Source organism: Sorex fumeus, unplaced genomic scaffold (genome assembly GCF_029834395.1).
Source record: "Sorex fumeus unplaced genomic scaffold, SorFum_2.1 ptg000047l, whole genome shotgun sequence".
In the NCBI taxonomy this organism is placed as follows: Eukaryota; Metazoa; Chordata; class Mammalia; order Eulipotyphla; family Soricidae; genus Sorex; species Sorex fumeus.
In genome coordinates, this window is record NW_026606104.1 from 40962432 (window position 1) to 40984411 (window position 21980).

Consider the following 21980-nt stretch of genomic DNA (forward strand, 5'->3'; position numbering starts at 1 on the left):
ATTAGAACTCCTACCTGGTTTCTTTAGGATCCCGCATGAATTGGACCCTAACTATCTGTCTGGCTCTTCCTCCTCTTGTCTTCTCTAGTTCATGCTACTCTAGCTACCATCTTGTAGATTACCCTAGGCTTAGATGGTCTGCTGTCCCAGGACCTTTGCATATACTATTCCCCAAAGCTGACTCTCTTCAATCCTTGCCTGAGGACCAGTACTTGGTGCTGCAACCTCCCATATTTTCTTCTTCAGGTTAGCTGGCCACAGTCTAATTATCTGTTTGCAAATGCTTGCTGACTTCCCCTCAAGAATCTAGCAGGTTTGTTTTTTTTAATAATGTAGGAGTACTGCTATTTATTCAACCATTAATTAAACTGATTGAATTGGGCATGAACGCCATATTACTTTAAAAAAATTTTTTAATTGAATATCCATTTGGTAGACCATTACAAAGTTGTTCATAATTGGATTTAAGTCATATAATGATCCAGCACCAATTCCTCCACCAGTGTACATTTCCCACCACCAATGTCCCCGTTTCCCCAACACCATCCCCCACCCCCAGCCTCCCTCTATGGGAGGCACTTTGCTTCTTTCTCTCTCTCTCCTTTTCCTTTTATGCATTATGGTTTGCAATACATGTGCTAAGAGGTCATGGTGTTTGTTCAGGGTATTTGGTATTTTTATCGGGATAGTAAAGCTGGAGTAACTTTTCAACTGGGTGGCACCTTTGACGTGTGGATGTGACTGCCGAGGCTTCCAGAAGTACAGGGAGGTGTGGGGAGGTAACCCATCCCAACACCGAGAAAGCCTGGAGATTTCAGTCACAAAGCCTGTATGCCAAAATTTTCAACAGTAGAATCTAGCAGTTTCACTGATCTGGCACAGACTGCCCACAGAGCCCACAGCCGGAAGCCCAGTGGTATGTTGGGGACACAGTAACTCTGATGGTTTATCAACTTTTCACCTGAGCCATCTACCTGTGCCCACTGATGTGTCAATGGTGTCTGCACCTCTCTGATTCTCAGCTTCCTCGTTTCAAAACTGAGAGCAAGATAATTCATTGCATGGATTCTTATGAATATTAAGGAAGATGAGGACATGCAAATCTTAGAACACAGGCCGTTAAAAGTGCTTAATTATCATCCCCATCATTATCATCATCATCATCACATCATCATCTTTATTTTTGGCTCTGACATCCTCAGGGAAAGACTATACAGAGCTGATCTCTCCAACAGTCACCCCTGGCCACAATGTGACTATTGCACAGTGGAAAACCTGATTGGCCCTAATAAAGAGGTGTTGCAAATATAAAATAAATACTAGACTTTACAGACTTAGTGTAACAAAAATAATGTAAAATATACAATAATAATTTTATATTTATGTGATAATATTTTGGATATACCGGGTTGGATATAATATAGCAATATAATTAAATTCGCTTGTTGCCTTTTTTACTTTGAAATATGGCTGCCAGGAAAATCTAAATGATGTTTGTGGCCCCAACACATTTCTATGGACAGTGCTGACCTAACAGAGATTTATATGAATTACAATTGATTTAATAAATCATAGAAGGTAAGCAGGATCTTTGTAGTCAGAAAGTATTAATTAATCAGTAATTACTAATATTAAAAGTAGTAATCAGTAATTACTAATATTAAAAGTATTACTGATAAATACACAATAAAAATTAGGTATTTCTGGGGCTGGAGAGATAGCACAGTTGGTAGGGCATTTGCCTTGTACACGGCCGACCCGGGTTCGATTCCCAGCATCCCATATGGTTCTCTGAGCACCTCCAGGAGTGATTCCTGAGTGCAGAGCCAGGAGTAACCCCTGTGCATCACTGGGTATGACCCAAAAAACAAACAAAAAAAATTAGGTATTTCAAAACCAAAATATTTTAATCGCAACATAATATTAATGCCTTATGAACAAACCATGTCTTATGCATTTCACAATATTTCCCATTTATTTAAAATCTCATTGCTTCTTATAATAAACTTGTGGGGAAAGTGTAATTAATTCCATTTTATAATTGGGGATCAACAGGAACATAACTTCCCCAAGACAGCTCTGCTAATTTCCACGTGCTGTTCTTATATGTTAGGTGCAATGCTAAGCACTTAGCATAGGTTATTTTATTTAATATTTTCATTAACACTACTGAGTTTTTAACACTATGTCTATATATTCCCACTTCACAGAGCTATAAACACTACCATGGAAAGTGGCAGAGTCAAGTTGAACTAAATCTTCCTTAATTCATCTTTAACCATCAGTTATGTCATTCTGCTTCAGTGACTGCAGGTGATTATATTTTTCATAAGACTTAAAAAATATTTTCTAATGAGAGATGGCTTATTTTCACTGCAAGAATCTAACATAAAATTAATCATGTATACAGGTAAAGTGGTAAAAAAAGATAATCATTGATCCAAATGAAAACACTGTCTCAGAAAGGTTACATGACAGGACGGATTAAAATAAGGATTTTCACCATAGATTGGCTTGGTGGTCTTTGGAACCACATCCTCTGTCCCTGGCACTGAAGTACCAGCATGATTGATCATCACCAAATTTAATCCCTAAGTCCTCTGAGCACCTCTTGGGAGCATCCCCCCCCAAAAAACAAATAAATAAATAATAAAACAGAATAATCATATCCCAGAGTAATGGTCAGCCCATTCTCTACACTGGCCCCCAGTTTGCCCAATTTTTTCTCTTGTTCTATAATTTCCCTATAACAGATTCCATAGTCTCATGCACCTATTGTGTAGTTGATAAATTAAATAGTAACTGGTTTGCCATTGCATAAAAAGGCTGTTTCCCAACCATCCCCTAAAGGCCCCCTCCCCCACCTTCCTTTCTTTTATTTCAGTCAACTGTTGAGTCAGTAAGTAGTAACCAGCATAAGCAATGTTCTTACATTGTAACGGTTTGGTGCAGGAGTTTCAAATCTGGGAACTCTTCTAGAGCCTGGCAACTGGAACATGCTGGAACAGGTAGTACTGAAATCTTTCTTTGAAACAAAATCTGATGGAATAGTGTATGTATTGGCAGCAGGGTATTTAGAAATTATGGTGTTCATCCTGGCACACTGTGAAGAGAAAACCGAAGGAATTTAAAAAAAGATGATTTCCAGCATCAGGCCTGAGACCATTTTATTACAGGCAAAAACTTCAACAAGTAAAAAGGCAAACTGACCTCAGGTCTTCAGAATTTGCTCTAGGTAATTTCAAGTTGAGACCTGTTTTAACTTTTGTAAACTTACTCAAATTATTCATCTTACATTTGACACTAGGCGAAAATAATTTTGCTGTGATTGCATTTCTATCCAATCCTATTTCAGGCCATGTACCCTGGGCTTATTGGCTATATAATTGGATAATTTACATGACAGGAAGCTTTAGGACTTTCTTCCTCAACCCAGTCTTTCCTTCTGAGTAGAACCTCCCATCTCGTTTCTAAGGTTAAATAATAGGAATTAAATCATTTAAATCTCCATGGGGCTTGGTGTCCACTCATGCCTTATAATCCCACCTAATGACTGAGCTCATAAAAATCAACAATATTTTTGCTGTTTCAACAGAAGCAATCCTGGTCCTTCCCGGAAGCCATGGCAACCTATTTTCAGTTTAAAAAACAAACAATCATTGTTTGCCAAATGAAGAGGGACAGAGGCCATAGAAACTAGATGATAACATCATTTTACCCTGGGACAACATGGCAAATATTGGAATCTGATAAAACAAAATAATCTTATTTTATGGCTTAAAGCTTGATAACATTGCTCTGAGTTTCCTCAGCTTCCCAGAATTTGGTAACTATAGAAGTGCAGAAAGTGGGGCAGGTAGTGGAAAGGCATTGGCCCCTGCCCCAATTCACTCTGCCGGGAAGCAGGGGTTCTCGGTATCCGGATTATGTATGTGGGTAGATATGCTGGCAGAGACAGGAGCGCTCCTGCCCAATCTCGGCTGCTCAGCAGCCACCCTGGGTTTGAGCTTGGGTCCTCTGAATCATTAGGAAGACATTAAGTTAACCAAATCTGTTGGTTAACTTAATACCCAAATGTGTTGCATGAGTTCTTGCATTTAATCCTCATGACAACCCTGGGTACTGATGTTAGGATTATTCCCACTTTGTAGGTGAGGACTCTGAAGTTCCTTGACTGGTTAATTGGTAGTACCAACGTTCTCACCCAGAGCGCTGTGTCCACTGTGCAGTGTGGATCAGATCCCCCAACCTGTGTGTCCATTTACATGAGCTGATGCAGGACTAGGGGCCGGGGTGGGGGTTAGGGGACAGAAGGCAGTCTGGTTCAAAAAGAATCATTCACCTCTGTATCCTTCACTGGTAGAGAGGCAGATTCTTTTCTTTTAACTTCCTTAAAAAGATGGCAAGGTGAGACTTTCCTTGGTAGCTACTTTGTAGTAAGTATATCCTGAATCACCCTATAGAATGGCAAGTATGTTTTTCAAAAGTATTTATGTCCCAAAGTAGGTGTCAATTCCATAAAGCTGTATTAATAGTAGCAGCAGTGACTGGCCCGTCAAGCCCTTGTCTCCCTTGAACATGGGTCTCACTTGCCTGTCTCTATATTTCTTTATTTCCACTCTGAAGAAGACTGTGTTCTCTCTTGAACACATATTTCTCTTTTTCTCTCCCCTCACATCTATCCAAATTAGACTTAAAGTAAAACTATTTTGCTTTAAAAATTAAAAAATAAATATGGTGTTTCACTAATAAAAATTTTAAAAAAGAAAGCTTTCCTTGTTAAAATTGAATAAATAAATAAATAAATAAATAATAGCAGTGCCAGGGGAAGAATTCCAAAATCAAATCAATTTGAAAAGTCTCAAATATCATACTTCTATTTTGAAGATTCATAATATTTAAAAACTCATAAGACAGGTGGAATTATTAAGCATGCTGAGAAATTCTACAGTAAAGAAACTTCGCTAGGGCTAAAAAGAAAGATCAAAGAGCTAGAACACATGCTTTGCTTGTGGGGAGTTCAGGTTCAATTCCCACATAGTCCTCCAAGAAACTGCTGGCAATGACCCTAGCCCTGAGCTGGGTGCAGTTCCTAAGCCTCACTGGTATTGCCCTCCTGCCCAAAACAAACAGAAAGAAACTTTCCAAACTTAGTCAGGAAGGCTTTGGGGCCTAGCATACCTGTTATTGTAACTTTTGGGGGAAACTGTTCTCAAAACTCTCCTATCAAGGCAAAGTTTCAGAAAGCATATAATCGAATTAGTCCCAGAATATAGCACTGTAACACTGTCCTCCCATTGTTCATCGATTTGCCGAAGTGGGCACCAGTAACGTCTCCATTGTGAGACTTGTTACTGTTTTTGGCATATCAAATATGCCACAGGGAGCTTGCCAGGCTCTGGCTGGCAGGTGGGTGGGATACACTCGGTAGCTTGCCAGGCTCTCCAAGAGGGGTGGAGGAATCAAACCGGGGTCAGCCTCACGCAAGGCAAATGCCCTGCCCACTGTGCTATTGCTCCAGTTACAGAATATAACTAAAGTAATGCTCCCTCCCAAACCTCCTTCCCCTCCTTGACTTTCCTTTATTTGCCAGACCTGTGGGCTCCAACCTTGAATATGCTGGCATTTACAAACCTCTTTCCAACATAGATAAAGTTTTCTGAAGACCACTCCTGCTTCCTGGCAAATAGTATAGAAACGTTATGAACAAGCTTGCTTTATTGAACTTCCTGGTAAAAATCATGAATTCTCAAGCAACGATTTAGAATACATTAATGAAACCCTTATATTATTTGGATTTAGAGAGATGACAGGTCCTCTCAAAAGGCTGGGTGTAGTAGTTCCAATAGTTACCAGGAAGTTTCTAAAATTTATAGCCCCACAGAGGTTTCTGATCAACCTCACCCACGACACTCCTAGGCATACCAGTGTCACTAAGACAGATCCATCTTTGATGAGGGCAAATTTTAATTCCCTCCAAATATTGGGCTCTGGAAACAAGATGCTCTGTCTGAAAGTCACTTAAATAAGACAGGGTTGCTTGTCCCGCCTCTGGCTTGTTCTCTCTTGAACATGTACTTTTCTGTCTCTCCCTTCACATTTCTATGACTTTCTTTCAATATTATTTTGCTTCAATAAAATAAAATAGCACAGTATGAAACTAGTATCCAGTTCGAAAAGGAACCAGGAAAAATGTGCAATCTGCTAACAGATTTCCACTAAAGTTTCCTGTCGAAGAACATATAAGAATGAGTTTATTAAAAAGATCCACATCCCCTTGTCCATCAAAAGGAAGCCTGGAAAACTTCATTTCTGATTTCTTTGGAATTTAGTCTGAATATTTCTTAATCTGAAAAGACCTGATAGGATTCTGTGATTCTCAGCTCTTCTCTAGGCCCCTCTCCTCCAGACCATCCACCCTCATCATTTGGAAAGTTTCTGTGTACAAAGCCTCACAAGAAGTGGATCATGTGCTCTGATTCAGTTCTTTCTTTGGCAGTGAGTAGGAAAGGGCAGTGGCACTATTTGGCAAAGATGTTCTCAGAGAGAAAACCTAGGTGTTGCAGGAAGTAATGTTTGTGACTCAGGTGGTAACAATCATAATATTTAGTATGTTTATAATGCTCTGCAGTTTCAAAGAGTATTTCACTCATTGCAGTGTTAATTTACACAGCGCCTTCAGGGAGTCTCCCACTTTCATGAGGTAAGTAGGACATAGAAGGGTGACGTGCTTGAGGTCACATCAAGAATCCACCGCTGAGTCAGGATTAGGTCTTAAATCTTGTCTTCTGTGCCATGGCAGCGTGAGATGGCACTTCTTTTGCCCGTGGCTTTTGAGTCTCTTTTTTTTTAAATTTTTTTTTAAAAAATTTGTATTAGTGAAACACCATTAGGTACAGTTGTAGACTTACAAATTTTTGTGCTTGGGTTTCAGTTATACAATGATCCAGTACCCATCCCTCCACCAGTGCCCATTCTCCATCATTTACATTTTTTAAAAAAAATTTTGTTAGTGAAACACCATGAGGTACAGTTGTAGATTTACAAATTTTTGTGCTTGGGTTTCAATTGTACAATGATCAAACACCCATCCCTCCACCAGTGCCCATTTCCCACCACCACTGCTTTGGGGAAAGAAAATGCTTAGAGGTGTGGTTGTTCTGTGAATTCACTTGAGGCAAGTGCAACCTCAAGTGCTTTGCTCACACGGAGTCAATGCTAAAGTTGGTTTGGTCCTTGAGTGTTCAGCTCTGCCAAACTTGAATTCCATTAAATGGCTGTATTCAGTGAGTCTTAAATGATCCCTTTGTGTATTTTTTTAATCAAAAGAAATTCCAATGTCAGAAATCATAATACATCTTTGCAAGAGATTATTATAACTTTTAAAGGGATAAGATGCAGTGGTTTTTTTAAGGCTAAAATATGGTCTTGCTTTCTTTTTTGCTTTCCTCTCTCTATTAGACTTATACTAGTTTGACTCTTTTACTAGTTTTCCTGCCAATTTATAAATATTTATTCTTATTCTTTTTTGTTTTGTTTTGGGTCACACCTGGCTCTGCTTTCAAAGATCACTCCTGGCAGGGCTCAGAGGGCTATTTGGGGTGCTGGGGATCATACTTGGGTCAGCCATGTGCAAAGCAAGCACCCTCTCCAGACCCTCAATTTATAAATATTTCAATAAAGGCTGTTCTGCTCATATGTGGTCAGGTATATTTGCATTTTCATCTAGCTTCTTGATAGAGATTTCCAAAAAGGCAAATATCCATATTTTATGAACAAGAGCAGTGGAGAGAAAAGATGATCACATTAATTTCAGGTACTTTGCTTGATTTTTTTCTCCTCCCAATAAATTTCTCAGTAACTAAACAACCCAATTAAACTAAGCCTTGTTAAACATATTAGAGGAAAATGTGTTCAGAGTAAAATCGTTTTCCTAGTTTGGCTAAAAGTCTCAGAAGAACATTCATGAGTCCATACCATGAAGACAAGATGTGTTTTGAATGATCTGAATATTTCTTTAGCTTACCTCCCCATTCTGGCATCAGGTGGCAACAGAAAACAACAACTATTTAAATACAGAGACTCCAATTGGCCTGCATACAATTTGAGAACATGGTTACTAATTAGATATAGGGGCCTTTTGGAGAAAAGGGTCTTTGGATCATTAGGACAGAATATGATTATCAACAAATGGAGGATATTGCTGTATAATATCCTGACTCAACCCTGAGGCAGGGTTCTCACCAGAGAAGGGAAAGCACACGTTCCTTTCTTAGACAACGAGACACTGTTGAACACTGGAGACTGGTGAATGATGTTGTAGAACCCAGGACCAGGAGTCTCATCCTAAAAGGGAAGAGAATGTGGCACCATCAGGACACAGTGAATTCCATTGTGTTTTCTGCAAGCTCTGCATCCATTAACACTAAGCCTCACTGTAATCCTCCTGCACAGGCACCACTTCACTGCTGACAGCCCGGCTCCACTGTCTTACATGCCCAGTCACCATCTCAGTTACCGAATGTAGAGGCTGGAATTCCAACCTCGATCTGGGACCTCCAAAGCCAGGCTCTGTCCTTTCTGTTCTACTGCATTCCAGAGGAACGCTGTGTTTTGTTTCTGTGCCATTAAAGAAACGAGCATAAAATGGGATACGAAGTGTGGCTGATGCGCTGGTCCTCGAATATCGATTGGGTCAGCCCAGCCCACAGGGAGAGAAGGTGACCGATTTCACGTTAACCACACCCCACCTGACTCAGCTTCCTCCTTAGCCTTTCAGAAGAGAAATCAGGGAGTGTTTCTGTTTATAAAGCAAAATGAAACAAAAACAACCTTCATCCCAAACAACACCGTTTCTAACTCTCAGACAAAAGAGGCAGGCAAGCTCACTGAGCTCAGGTGCTAAATGATACAGGCATGTTAGAGAGGAATAAACAGAAGCTTGAGTTCTGCTGGTGCAAGTAATTGGGCTTTCATCTTGTTTCCCATGCTATTTAGTAGGGGGAAATAAAGGATGACAGAGGCTGGCCAAACATGTGACATAAAATGGTAAGGATGTTCCACAGCCTCAAGTATTTCCTGGGTATCTACTTGGTGCCAAAAGCTTTTCTAGGGTGGTCTCACTTAATCCTTCAGTGAAGGAGGGATTACTGTGCCCATTTTATAGATGGAATCACTAAAGCCTGTGAAGTTAAATTTGCCCAAGATTCCACTGCGAGAAAAGCCAGTATCTGACTATAGTACAAAGCACATGGTATGCACAAGCCCTTTGCAGAAAAGGAAAAGCTCAGAGATTTTTGGTCCACAATTTGTAAGTGGTGAAGCCCAGACTTAAGCCCAGGCAACCTGATTCTATAGCATGCTTCACCCGAATCCCTACTGCCCAGGTCCATCTGTCTCTATCATTCCTTCTTCAGGGCGGAAGTTAAGCTTACAGCACCATCAGGGCCTTTAAGAACTTTCCAGTCTGGCGCAAGCAGTTTGTCTTTCTAGTTTAACACAAGGGAGAAGGCCATCAGAGCTATTAACAGGTTCTTCTGGACTAAATTTTCAAGGCAGTGAGTCCGTTGCGCCTTGTTCAGCAAGTGAGAGCTGGTTTCCACTTTATAGGTGGCAATGATCCCTGGTAGTGAGAGGGGGACTGTTGCAAGGGAGAACAATGCAGGCCTTGAAGGACACACCAGGACCAGACACACAGGCATTCTGGGTTGAGTTCAGAACCCTAGCCTCTGCAGATGTAAGAGTGTCTAGTGATACAAGAAAGAGATTTTTCTAAGGCACTATTTGCAAGTCCAGAATGTATTCATTGAAGAGTACTAGGGGCCAGGTACTTTACCTGCACTAACTCATGGAATTCCCATTTTAAAGATGAGAGGACAGAGTCCACAGAGTTAAGGCCTATGATCATATAGCCAGTAACTGTCAGAGCCAAAAATTGAACTCAGGAAGTCTCAACCTACCCGTTCAAACTAACTTTCAAAAGAGAATGAGTACATTAAAAGAAGGAGGAAGGGAGGGAAGTTCCAATGAGTTGTGAATTAGGAATTCAAGTCTCAGAATTGCTGCTCTCTACATGACCTTGACTATGTCAGCTTTAGTAAGCCACCTCTCTAGAACTCATTTTCTTTATTTGTAGATCTAAGAGACTGAACTATATCTCTGCTGTCTTTTAGTTTCCAGAGTCTACAGTGAGGAGAACTGAAGCAGAAAGCAGAAATACGACTCGTTGAAATATGACCAATGAAAATCTGTGTCCCTTGTTCCCAATTTATCGCCACACTCTCAATGCCAGCATCAGTTCACACAAATCTTCTGGGCATCTCTGTAGCCTGAGAAGCTAAGAATTTCAGATCAAACCATGTCTCTTATCACATCCTGTTCAGTTAAATTTGAACTTCAAAAAATTAGCAAACTGATTTTATATAAATATGTCCTGTGCAATATTGGGTAAATGCTGATAAAAAATAGCTGATTTTCATGTATTCAAATTTTGAAATTGACTGGGAATCTTCTATTTTTCTTTACTAAATCTGGCAGCCCTATCTTTAATCAGTTTTTGAATCTGCCACGTTGCAAACTTGTTGGAAACCATGCCAGAGAAGACAAGGATGCCACCAATTTGCCTGGAGGGAGAAAGTGCTACTTATTTGCTCTCAGACAGTGTCCAAGAAGAGTCTTTTACTCCTGCCATTGCTGGTGCTGGCCAGTGTCAGCTTGTGAAAGCAACAAGAAAATAATTTCAAAACTCTGTTAGTGGACATTGCCTCTTTTGCAAACCACAGCACCCAAAAGGAGAGAGAGAACAAGGGGGAATGCCCTGCCACAGAGGCAGGGTGGGATGGGGGGAAACAGGGGGTGGGAGGGATACTGGGATCGGTGGTGGAGAATGGGAACTGGCGGAGGGATGGGTATTCGATCATTGTATAACTGAAACCCAAGCACAAAAATTTGTAAATCTACAACTGTACCTCATGGAGTTTCACTAATAAAAATCTAAACAAACAAACAAACAGAAAACCTCTGTTAGTGGGAACTTAAAATTCACCAGGATAAGAGTATTTATACCACAGAACAGAGCTTTTTCTTTCTGGGGGTGAATAAGGTTGGAGGGAGCCACAGCCGGTGTTGCTCAGGGCTTGCTCTTGGCTCCATGCTCCTGCTCAGTGCTCCTGCCTCTGATACCTGCTGTGGGTGGCAAATAACTCTCTAGAAGGGACATAAAAATGCAGAGCCCTCACCTCTGGGATAGCAATTCATGTGACTAACATTTTCCTGACTTGAGTGAGTTGGAAGTCTCAGAGCATATCCTAGAGATCTGGAGTTCAAGTTTCATTGGTGTAAACTCAATCAGTCACCTACTGGTACCTTGGCTGAGACCAGAAGGCAAAAACCAAAGAAATAAAAATGGGTCTGAAGAGAGAGGTCAGAGAACTATTTCTTGGAGCTCCACTGACAGCTGTTGAATGTTGTCCTGGCAGCACTGGTCTCCTGTACCTGTCTCACAGTGTGAGGTTCCAGTGAGTCTGGAGATTCAGAGCAGGGCCAGCACTGCCAAGTCATGATCACCAGCTCTTTGGTCTTCAGCTGTCCACAACAGTCTGCTGGAGCCAGTTCCTACCCTTGGAGTTAGAAACATCAAAGGAAAGGCTGATCCATAGGTTTATGTGCTCCCATCCCCTACCCAACATATTTTTGGGTGACAATACTGGAAACGGGCTGGAGCGATAGCACAGCGGGTAGGGTGTTCGCCTTACAAGCGGCCAACATCGCCGACCCGAGTTCGATTCCTCCGCCCCTCTCGGAGAGCCCGGCAAGCTACCGAGAGTATTCGATATGCCAGACACAGTAACAACAAAGTCTCCAATGGAGACGTTACTGGGCCCGCTCGAGCAAATCGACGATCAACGGGAGGGCCTTTAATACTGGAAATGCACTTTGAGAGTACTTTAAAAGAATTGAAGTATCAAAAGGTCAGCCTTCACCTGTGACAAGGCTGGGAACCAGATAAGCAATCACTTAATCTAGAGTCAGTTTAGAGAGGTAAGGAGGAACGGGGGGGGGGGGGGGGGGGGGAAGCTTTTGCTTGGAGTCAATCACATCTTTCACAATCGAGATTTTTCTAGTACAGATTTCATAAATTCTGTCCAACAAATCCTTTCAGGTTTGACAAATCAGTGGTTTTCAAAAACCTTTGCCTATCTTGGAAAATGCAGTTCCTGCTGGGTCTTTGTTTAAAGATCACATTAAATTATCTTTTGATTCTTCAAAGATGTTTGAAGGGGCTGGAGAGATAGCACAGCGGGTAGGGCGTTTGCCTTGCACGCGGCCGACCCGGGTTTGATTCCCAGCATCCCATATGGTCCCCTGAGCACCGCCAGGAGTAACTCCTGAGTGCAGAGCCAGGAGTAACCCCTGTGCATCTCCAGGTGCGACCCAAAAAGAAACAAACAAACAAACAAAGATGTTTGAAGAATCTACTTTGGTCTTTTATGGGGATGACCATTGTTTTTCTTGTGCTCAGGAGTATACAAGAAGAGTGAAAATAGGAGTTTGCTAAAGTCCTAGAAGTATATAATGAAGAAGGGCATACCTGAAATAAATACTGAGCTCTATTCTATGACTTACTTACTGAAGGAATCGCATAAAAATTTGGGGTTTCTGAATAGCAATTCCTTTACAAATGCCTGTGGTCTTTGAGTCTTAGGATTAGGTATTCATACAGGTCATTGACTTATAGAAAGCCTTATTCAGTTTAAAGCATTCAAAGTGGTGAGGAGAGCATGGACCAGAAGAAAAGCCACCCACATCCTTTCTTTGGGCCTCCTCCAAATTGTGAACCTGCAAAGAGACAAGATCTATGGTCTTGATTCTATGCTCTAGCCTTCCACAAAGAACCCAGGAATGGGGGCCAGGATTGGCAGCAGTTTCAAGCAGCAAGTCCCCATCATCACAGATGGGCTTCGGCCTGAGGTGGTGTAACAGAAATGACCATTCTGCAAAGCATAGGGTTCAGGGGACATTTAAGATCTTCCAATTTAAACTGTCTATATAGCCTCCAGAAATCTGTATAAGATGATTTCCTCCTTTCTGCTTTCTCTCTCTGCCTAAACCCCACTTCTCACTCTGGCAAATTTCCACAACTCTGATCACGGTTGAAAACGGAAAGGTAACAAGCATATATTAAGCAAAAAAAAAAAAATAGGACTTACTTTATAAGAGTAAAGGGGGATGGCAAAAATGCAAAATCCCGAGAACCCTGATGAGACTGCAGGAAATCTCAACTGAATTCTATCAAGGAGATTGGTTGATAGACTCAAGGTGAAAAGTGGGAATGGGGAAAGTAAGGTCAGTTGAATAGGTGAAAATGGGAGCAAGAGAGAGAGAGATAGTACAGCAGAGAAGGTGCTTGCTTTGTATAGTTACTTGACCTGGGTTTGATCGCTAGCACCCCATCTGTTGTACTTAGCCCCACCAAGAATTATTTCTGAGCCCAGAGCCAGGAGTAAGACTGCAGCACCACCAGATGTAAACCCCAAACCAAAGAAAACCCCCCAAACAAAAGTTACAAAAAAAATAAATAAAATAGAAACCAGATCCTTGCCTCTTAACTGGCTTAACTAGGTTGGACACATGGCAAGGAAAATCAATCACAAATTTTCAAAGTATCTCTTAAAGTCAAATTGTTTCTGAGAGTACCCAGGCTTCACTTGTTTAGAGCCATTCTTAGATCTAGTATCAATCCATGAGCAGTCCTTTGAGCAGAAGTAAAGTAAAGTAAAGGCCCTCCCGTTGATCATCGATTTGCTCGAGCGGGCCCAGTAACGTCTCCATTGGAGACTTTGTTGTTACTGTGTCTGGCATATCGAATACTCTCGGTAGCTTGCCGGGCTCTCCGAGAGGGGCGGAGGAATCGAACTCGGGTCGGCCATGTTGGCTGCGTGCAAGGCAAATGCCTTACCCGCTGTGCTATCGCTCGCAGGCAAAAATTCAATTCAACTATTGAAATCTACTGTGGGTCAAGACCTGTGTGAGGCCCTAAGACATGAGTACAGCTTGTTTAGTCACTCACAACACTAAAGATGGGATAGAGCAGCTGCAGCAAACCATGTAAACCAGAAGAGTTGTGTTCCCAAGACTCAGTGATTGAACTTGAGTTGAAGTTGTTCATTGTATACTGAGTGGCTTGGGCTCAGGCACAGCAAAGAACACTTTCTAAGGAGCTCCTGGGTAAGCCAAGCTATATGTACACCCATGACCATTATTTTAAGCAGGGGGTGGTCAGAGTCATCACAGCTTTGGAGATTCAGCAGAGAAGGGGATGCTGACGTCTACTCCAGGAGATGAATTAGGAACACTACTCAGGTTCAACCCTCTCCTGCTGACCCTGGCCATGCAAGTTACTTAACCCTCTGTGTCTCAGAGTCATTATCTGAAAAGTGGGGATAATGATAGGACTTAGCTCATAGGTTATTATTGGAATTAAATGAGTTAATAAATGCAAAGGTCTAAAAGGGGTGCCTGGCACAAAGCCAGTGACAGCAGAGTATTAGTTATCACCAGTAACATCACTACCATCAGCTCCTGTAGCCCCATAAGAAAGAGTCCTGCTCTCATTTGTGGTATATAAAAATAAAAACATAGTATGAGACTAACACTCAAGGACAGTAGTAACAAGGGCCAGGACAAATGGTCCACATTTAGAAGCCTGCCTCAAGGGCCGGGACAGAAAAGGGGCCATTATGACAATAGGAGATATGTGCTAAAAGCAGGCAAAGGACCAAACATGATGACCTCTCAGTCCTGTAGTAGAAACCATAATGCCCAAAAGGAGAGAAGAGAGAGAGAAGAAAAATACCTGCCATAGAGGCAGGCTGTGGGGGGAAGTTCGGATGGGGGGGTGGCAGGAAGGATACAAGGGATATTGGTGGTGGGAAATGCATACTGGTGGAGGGATGGTGTTGGACATTTTATGACTTAAGCCTGATCATGAAACCTTTGCAACTATATCTCATAGTGATTCAATTAAAAAAAGGAAATAAAATAAACTTGACTATGATATCAAAAGAAAGAGAAGGAAGAAAGGAAGGAAGGAAGAAAGGAAGGAAGGAAGGAAGGAAGGAAGGAAGGAAGAAAGAAAGAAAGAAAGAAAGAAAGAAAGAAAGAAAGAAAGAAAGAAAGAAAGAAAGAGAAACCAAGCTGCTGGCTGACATGGAGAACTCAGACTTCCAGAGTGGAAGGTAAGGGCAGACCTTACTGAGGCTCAGATACGCAGCCGAGTTTACCCTGAAGTCATTGCCCCCTGTGCATAGTGGTCTCAGCCAAGGAGGTGGTCTCACTTCCTTTCTTTTAGATATCACTAACATACTTTTAGATATCACTGACATACTTTTAGATATCACTGACATCAAGGTAATAAGTGAACAGTAGTAATTTTGTTAATTTCACCAGTATTAACTTCACCGCAAATTAGACACTGGCCTGCTTTCCAGCTGGGCAGGCAGAGTCACTGTCAGTCTATATATAGCATTAGCATGCATTTAAAAAAAAATCCCCCCTCTACTATTCCTTTTTTGGAATCAAAAGGGATCAATTAGGTTTAGAATCATGAAAAAGTAATCCCTGCCCAGGCTTGCACCCTTATTTTTAAGGGGAGGGCTGGGAAATGGGAGTTGAGTGTCCTTACTATTACCACCCACCTGGGAAAACAGCGACCACCATCCAGAATGACATGGGGACAGGGCAGTGGGGGAAGAAAATGTTCCTTTGGCTACTGGGCTCTGCTGAGTCCACTGAGGCATGTTGCTTCATGTCTTCAGAGTCAGCAGCCCTTCTGTAAATAATTGTAAAATGTTTAGGGAAGCCGCCTTCATTTCGAGCAGCCCAAATCCCCAGTCCAGAGACTGAGCTCTGTGAAGGATTCCTGGTACCCAGCAGACCCTTGTGAGGAATTTGAGCTGGGCAAGAAGGCCCGATGTTTTTCTGCAAAATGGGGCTGATAAGGTAAGTGCATGTTTCAAGGGGCACCAAGTCCCTCTGTTGAAGATGTGCTAAATGGGTCACAGACCTAATGTGAAGACACAGCGACAATGCATGAGATCAGGCACAGGGTGTGTGCGATTTGTGTTTTAAGAAGGGTGGTGAGTTTTAAAATGTTTTAATTTGTATTGCCTCACTAAATTATTGGATGATGTTAAACAAGATCTTTAACTTCTCAGTGCCCACTTCCCCCCGGGGGGCGGGGGAGGAAATGAGACAAAAAGCATGAAATAACATCCCCCTTCTTATATATATATATATAGCTTTAAAAATTTAAAATTATAAAATTCTCATTTTATGCTTTAGACAGTAAGATGAGTCCAGAGAAGTCAAATGACTTCATGGCAACAGCTAACAAGAGAGCAAAGTACAAGGAGTTGATTGGTGGGTCCCAGAGATTTTCTACAAAATTCTATTTTTATATACAAAACCCTCTGAGATTTCCTGTTTTCACATTATTGAGCCAATGTGACCCACATTTGAGATGCATGAATCAAACTTCGAGTTGTTTCTCTCTATATTAGATGCTGTCTGTATAGTAATTAGCTGGCTGTCACCTAGGTTCCTCAGAGAGAAAAATTTCTAAAGAGCAAGCATTTGGTAAAAAAAACTTAAATTGAATTAAATATGTTCACAAAAAAAAAAAGTTCATTCAGTTTCTGGATTTGGGTCTTCAGAATGAAGCCTATGCATGAGCTGACATCGCTCTCGTCTTCAGCTTGATCTATTTTCCTAAGGCCTTTCTAAAACATTCACGGACCTTCACAGATCAAATTTATGGCTTTGCAGGCCACAAAGCGGGGTGTGGTGCGTGTGTGGAAAGAGCATGAGGCTTTGGAGTGAGCTAGGCCTGGGTTTGAGATCTAATTCTTTCCACATTGATTCAGCAAATATTTATGTAGGGCCTCTTCTATGCCAAGCCCTGTGTCATGTTACCTTGGGTGGGTCATTTAACTTCCCTAAACCTCTGTTTCCTCTTCTATTGAGATTATAAACCCTTTCTTTTAGCATAGGCTGAGAATTAGAGATAGGGTCTAAAAATGATTTTCATACAGTAGGAATCAATTAAAAAATTATTACTATTATTTTTATTTGAGGAGCATCTGCAAATATCATATATATATAATCTTAAAATTGACAAATGAAGAAACAGGAAAGAGACAGTTAAAAAAATATAAGAAAATTGTGGCTGGAGGGATAATACAGTGGGAAGGGCATTTGCCTTACTCACAGCCAACCCCAGTTCAATCGCCAGCATCCTATATGGTCCCCCAAACACCGCCAGAAGTGATTTCTGAGTGCAGAGCCAGAAGTGGCCCCTGAGCACCGCTGGATGTGACCCCAAAAATAAGAAATATATGTGTGTGTGTGTGTATATATATATATATTTGCTCGAGCGGGCCCAGTAACGTCTCCATTGGAGACTTTGTTGTTACTGTGTCTGGCATATCGAATGCGTCACGGGGAGCTTGCCAGGCTCTGCCGTGCGGGCGAGATACTCTCGGTAGCTTGCCGGGCTCTCCGAGAGGGGCGGAGGAATCGAACTCGGGTCGGCCATGTTGGCCGCTTATAAGGCGAACGCTCTACCCGCTGTGCTATATATATATGAAACTAGAAGGAAAAGAGAAAGAAACTCCTGAGAAAATATTTGATTTATCATCTTTGGAGGAAAACTACAGGTAATTAAAAATCAGTACGATTGTGTGATTGTGTTATACATGCACAATCTGATCCTTATTGTTTATTTTCTTAAAGTCTTAAAATATCAGAAGTGAACTTTCTACATATTCTGTCATATGGTATTCTTGTTTTCAAAGGCAAAATCAGGTGGAGGGTCAAAGGTCCCCTGCCAGTGGCCTCCTCTCTGTCCAGACTCAGAACCAGCTTCCCCGCTGGCCTCTCCCGGCCCTGCACAAGGTCGTAGGATGAGAAACGTCTACAGAAAGCAACAAAGATAACTGAGACACTGACTCATCTGAAAGAATATTGTTCTAAGGGTTGGTGAACCGAATAAAGGAATGAAGATTTTTTAGAGGCAATCCTGGAAACATCTGTGAGTTGCTTCAGCCCCCTGCTGGTCACAGGGGAGAAGGTCAGACTCGTGGGATTTCAGTCGGTGAAATCGCAAACAGGAGAGAGCACATCAGGAAAAAAGGGATATTTGGGGAAGACGTTGAACAGAAATAACCAATAGTCGCACACTGATAAAGGAAGATTAAGGGAAGGGGACCCTATCACAAAAGGTAATTTCCAATTTAAGATTCTTTCATTTTTCCCTTTTAGTTTTGAAGAAAGAATCCTTGTTCCTACTCGTGAGTGAGGTTAAGGTCAGCCGACAAAACGTTTTTTACCTTTTTCAAGAGACTCCTGGTATTTTTGAGTACTGCACTGTAGCACTGTCCTCCCGTTGTTCATCAATTTGCTCGGGCGGGCCCAGAAATATTGTGAGACTTGTTACTATGTTTGGCATATTGAATATGTCACGGGTAGCTTGCCAGGCTTTACCGTGCAGGCGAGATACTCTCGGTATCTTGCCGGGCTCTCCGAGAGGGGTGGAGTAATCGAACTTGGATCTGCAATTGGCTGGGTCGGTTGTGTGCAAGGCAATATGCCTTACTTACTGTGCTATTGCTCAGTACAAGTAATTTAAAAATCCTTTTCTTAATTTTTTAAATTCAGTGTGTCACATTAAATCCAGACATGGTTGTTTTCTCCTGAATTATCTTTCTAGCTCATTATAGCAAAATTAATTAAATTTTGTTTAATTGAATCACCGTGAGATACAGTTACAAAGTAGTTAATGACTGAGTTTCAGATCATACACTGTTCAAGCACCCTTCTCTTCAGCAGTGCATATTTACCACCACCAATTCCAGTTTCCTACCACCATCCTCCCCCATTACCTTACGCCACCCCCACCCCTACCACCTCCCAAGCCTACCTCTATGGCATTTTCTTCTCTCTCTCTCTCCTTCTCTCTCCCCTCTCAACCTCTCTCTGTCTCTATTTCTGTCTCTGTCTCTCTTTCTCTCTCTCTTAAACACACACACACACACACACACACACACACACACACACATTTTCCTTTTAGGCAACTGTCTAGCAAACACTCTTATAAGCCAGTCAGTACACAATCAGACAGACAGGGTGACACTACCCTCTAATGGTCACAGAAACATTCACAATAATTAGAACAATCCACACTAATTGTTATTACCAGTTTCTTATGAAATCGCTTGGATTGACTATTAAATCCTTTTTTTTCTGGCTCTGGAATTACAAACTGAATATATTTCGAAGGAATGGAGGAGCGTGTTGGGTATGCAGCCGTGAAACCTAAACAAAAACAAATAAAAATTAGCATCAAGAACTGACAAATGCAGAAAACAGCTGCCTTTCATTTAGATTTTGTTTATTTGGGGGCCATATCAGGCTGATCACAGGGATTATTCCTGGCTCTGTACTCAGGGATCATTCCTGCTGGCTCTCAAAGAACCATATGTGGTTCCTGATTCACCTTGTGCAAGGAAGGCACCCTACCCATTGTGCTATCTCTTCAGCCCCCAGAGATTCCCTCTAAGTTTTATTTTCAATCGAATAGAACAATGCCGTATTGGTGGCTCTTTCAGGGTCAGGGGAATGAGACCCATTGTATTTACTGTTTGGGGCATATCAAATACGCCACAGATAGTTTGCCAAGCTCTGCCGTGCAGGCGGGATACTCTCTGTAGCTTCCCAGGCTCTTCAAGAGGGATAGAGGCTTTTAGGGTGGCCTCTAATTGCCCTTGCAGGTCTTCCCATGGTTCAAGCCATATTTGAACCCCATCAAATATGGTGCGGTAATCTTGGAAGGTTAAAGCAGCCTGGAGCATGGCAGCAGCTGGGTAGTGGAGACATCTGTCTTTAAAAACTCATTTGGATTTTTTGTTGGCTCGTTCACCAACGTGGCTGGGCGCAAGCCTCAGGCAACCACAAGCTAACATCCGAGCTCACAAAGCAGTGCAGAAAAGCGATAAAGGAAGACCTCAAAGAGAGAAAAGCAGCAGTGCTGGCCGATGTGGCAGAAGCTGGGAAAAACATTTGCAACACCCGCCTGTCCTTCCCCAACTACAAGATCAGGATGACTGCCCTCTGACATCCTGATGGATCTATCACATCTTCCAGAAGGGCAATGGAGAAGATTATCCATGACTTTCTTACTCGGATTTCTTCGATAGCCACGTCCACCTGCCCACATACCAAATTCCGCAGGATAGATATGTTGTTCCCAACGTTCTCCCTTCCAAAATCCGACACGCCATTTCATCGGTGAAGAACCAAACAGCACCCGACCCAGACAAGGTCAGACCCAAACACCTGAAGAACCTGCAGCCAGTACTCATCAATACACTGGCTCGGCTCTTCACACGCTACCTGTCTGAATGCAAGGTTCTGTCCCAAAGGAAACCCAGCAGAACTGTACTACTGTACAAGAAGGGAGATATCCATGACATTGGCAACTATCTCCTGATCTGTGTGTTGTCTGTCATCTACAAGCTGTTCACTCGAGTCATCCTGAATAGGATTGGCAGATCACTAGATGAAGGACAACCATGCGAGCAAGCCGGGTTCCGAAAAGAATTCAGCACGATCGACCATATCCACACGATAACAAAGCTCATTGAGGTTTCTCAAGATTTCAACATGCCGCTCTGTCTAATGTTCATTGATTTAAAGAAGGCCTTTGATTCTGTTGAGACTGAAGCAGTCATCGAAGCCCTAGCCAAACAGGGCGTTCAAACTCAATACATCAGGATCCTCCGTGAGCTGTATTACATATTCACTACCAGGATCTCACCATTCTACAAAGAAGTGATCATCCATGTTAAGAGAGGGGTTCGGCAGAGTGATACCATTTCACCGAAACTCTTCAGTGCCACCCTCGAGAACGTCATGTGACGACTGGAATGGGACTGGAATGGGAAGAAATGGGAGTGAAGATAGATGGCCGGCAACCACACCACCTCCGCTTCGCTAATGACATCATTCTAATAACACCAAACATTAGCCAAGCAGCACAAATGCTGGCCGACTTTGACTGTGAGTGTGGAAAGGTCAGACTACAGCTGAATCTCATGAAGACAATGTTTATGAGAAATGGTCTCGTTCCTGACGTTCCATTTGCTCTTAACGGAACGAACATCTCCGAATGCAACGTGTGTACCTAGGTCGAGAACTCAACATGACGAATGATCTGGCACCTGAGTTGCGCAGGAGGAAGAGAGCGGCTAGGAATGTCTCCGAGAGCGTCAAAGAATAGCTAAGAGGACAAAGAACCTCCGGCTCCGGCTCCGGGCACATCCTTCGATTCCATCATTCTTCCTGCATTAACATATGCCTCAGAGACCTGGGCCCTACAAAAACAGGATGAGAACGCTATTCAGGTCTCCCAAAAAGGAATCAAAAGAGCTATGCTTGGAGTATCATGCTTCACTCAAGTGAGAGAAAGAATCCAGAGTTCCAACCTCTGTCGATGGTCAAGAATCAAGGATGCTGTCTCGTTTGCCAAGGCATCAAAAATCAAATGGGCCGGACACGTAATGAGATTTGGAAACAACCACTGGACTAGAGTCATTACTGTCTGGATTCCATGGGACATCAAAATATCGCATGGCCGCCCACCTATGAGATGGTCAGACTTCTTCGTCAAGACCCTGAATGATCTGTTTGAGGCTCTTCATGTTCCTGGAGTAAGCAGATGCCATTGGGCTACACTAGCGTGACAGGGACGAATGGAGACGTTACTGGTGCCTGCTCAAGCAAATCGATGAGTAACGGGATGTCAAGTGATCAAGTGATCAAGAACAATACCGTGTCTTTTGACCAGAGATAAACATAAAACCTGCTTTTAAAAAAGTACTCCCTTTAATTTCTTGGCCACATGCAAATTTATCCGCAACTTCCTA

General features: G+C 42.2%; 1 protein-coding gene across 1 annotated transcript in view; it reads right to left on the reverse strand.

Annotated features, from left to right (window-relative positions):
- The window catches only part of STPG1 (sperm tail PG-rich repeat containing 1), a 57317-nt gene that overhangs the window by 29381 nt on the left and 5956 nt on the right, over positions 1-21980 (reverse strand). Inside the window, exons 4-6 of the mRNA XM_056122741.1 lie at positions 19253-19371; positions 8245-8346; positions 2933-3103 (exon numbers count right to left, since the gene is read on the reverse strand). Coding sequence (XP_055978716.1) covers positions 2933-3103; positions 8245-8346; positions 19253-19371 — 392 coding nt within the window. The remainder of the gene's footprint in view (positions 1-2932; positions 3104-8244; positions 8347-19252; positions 19372-21980) is intronic.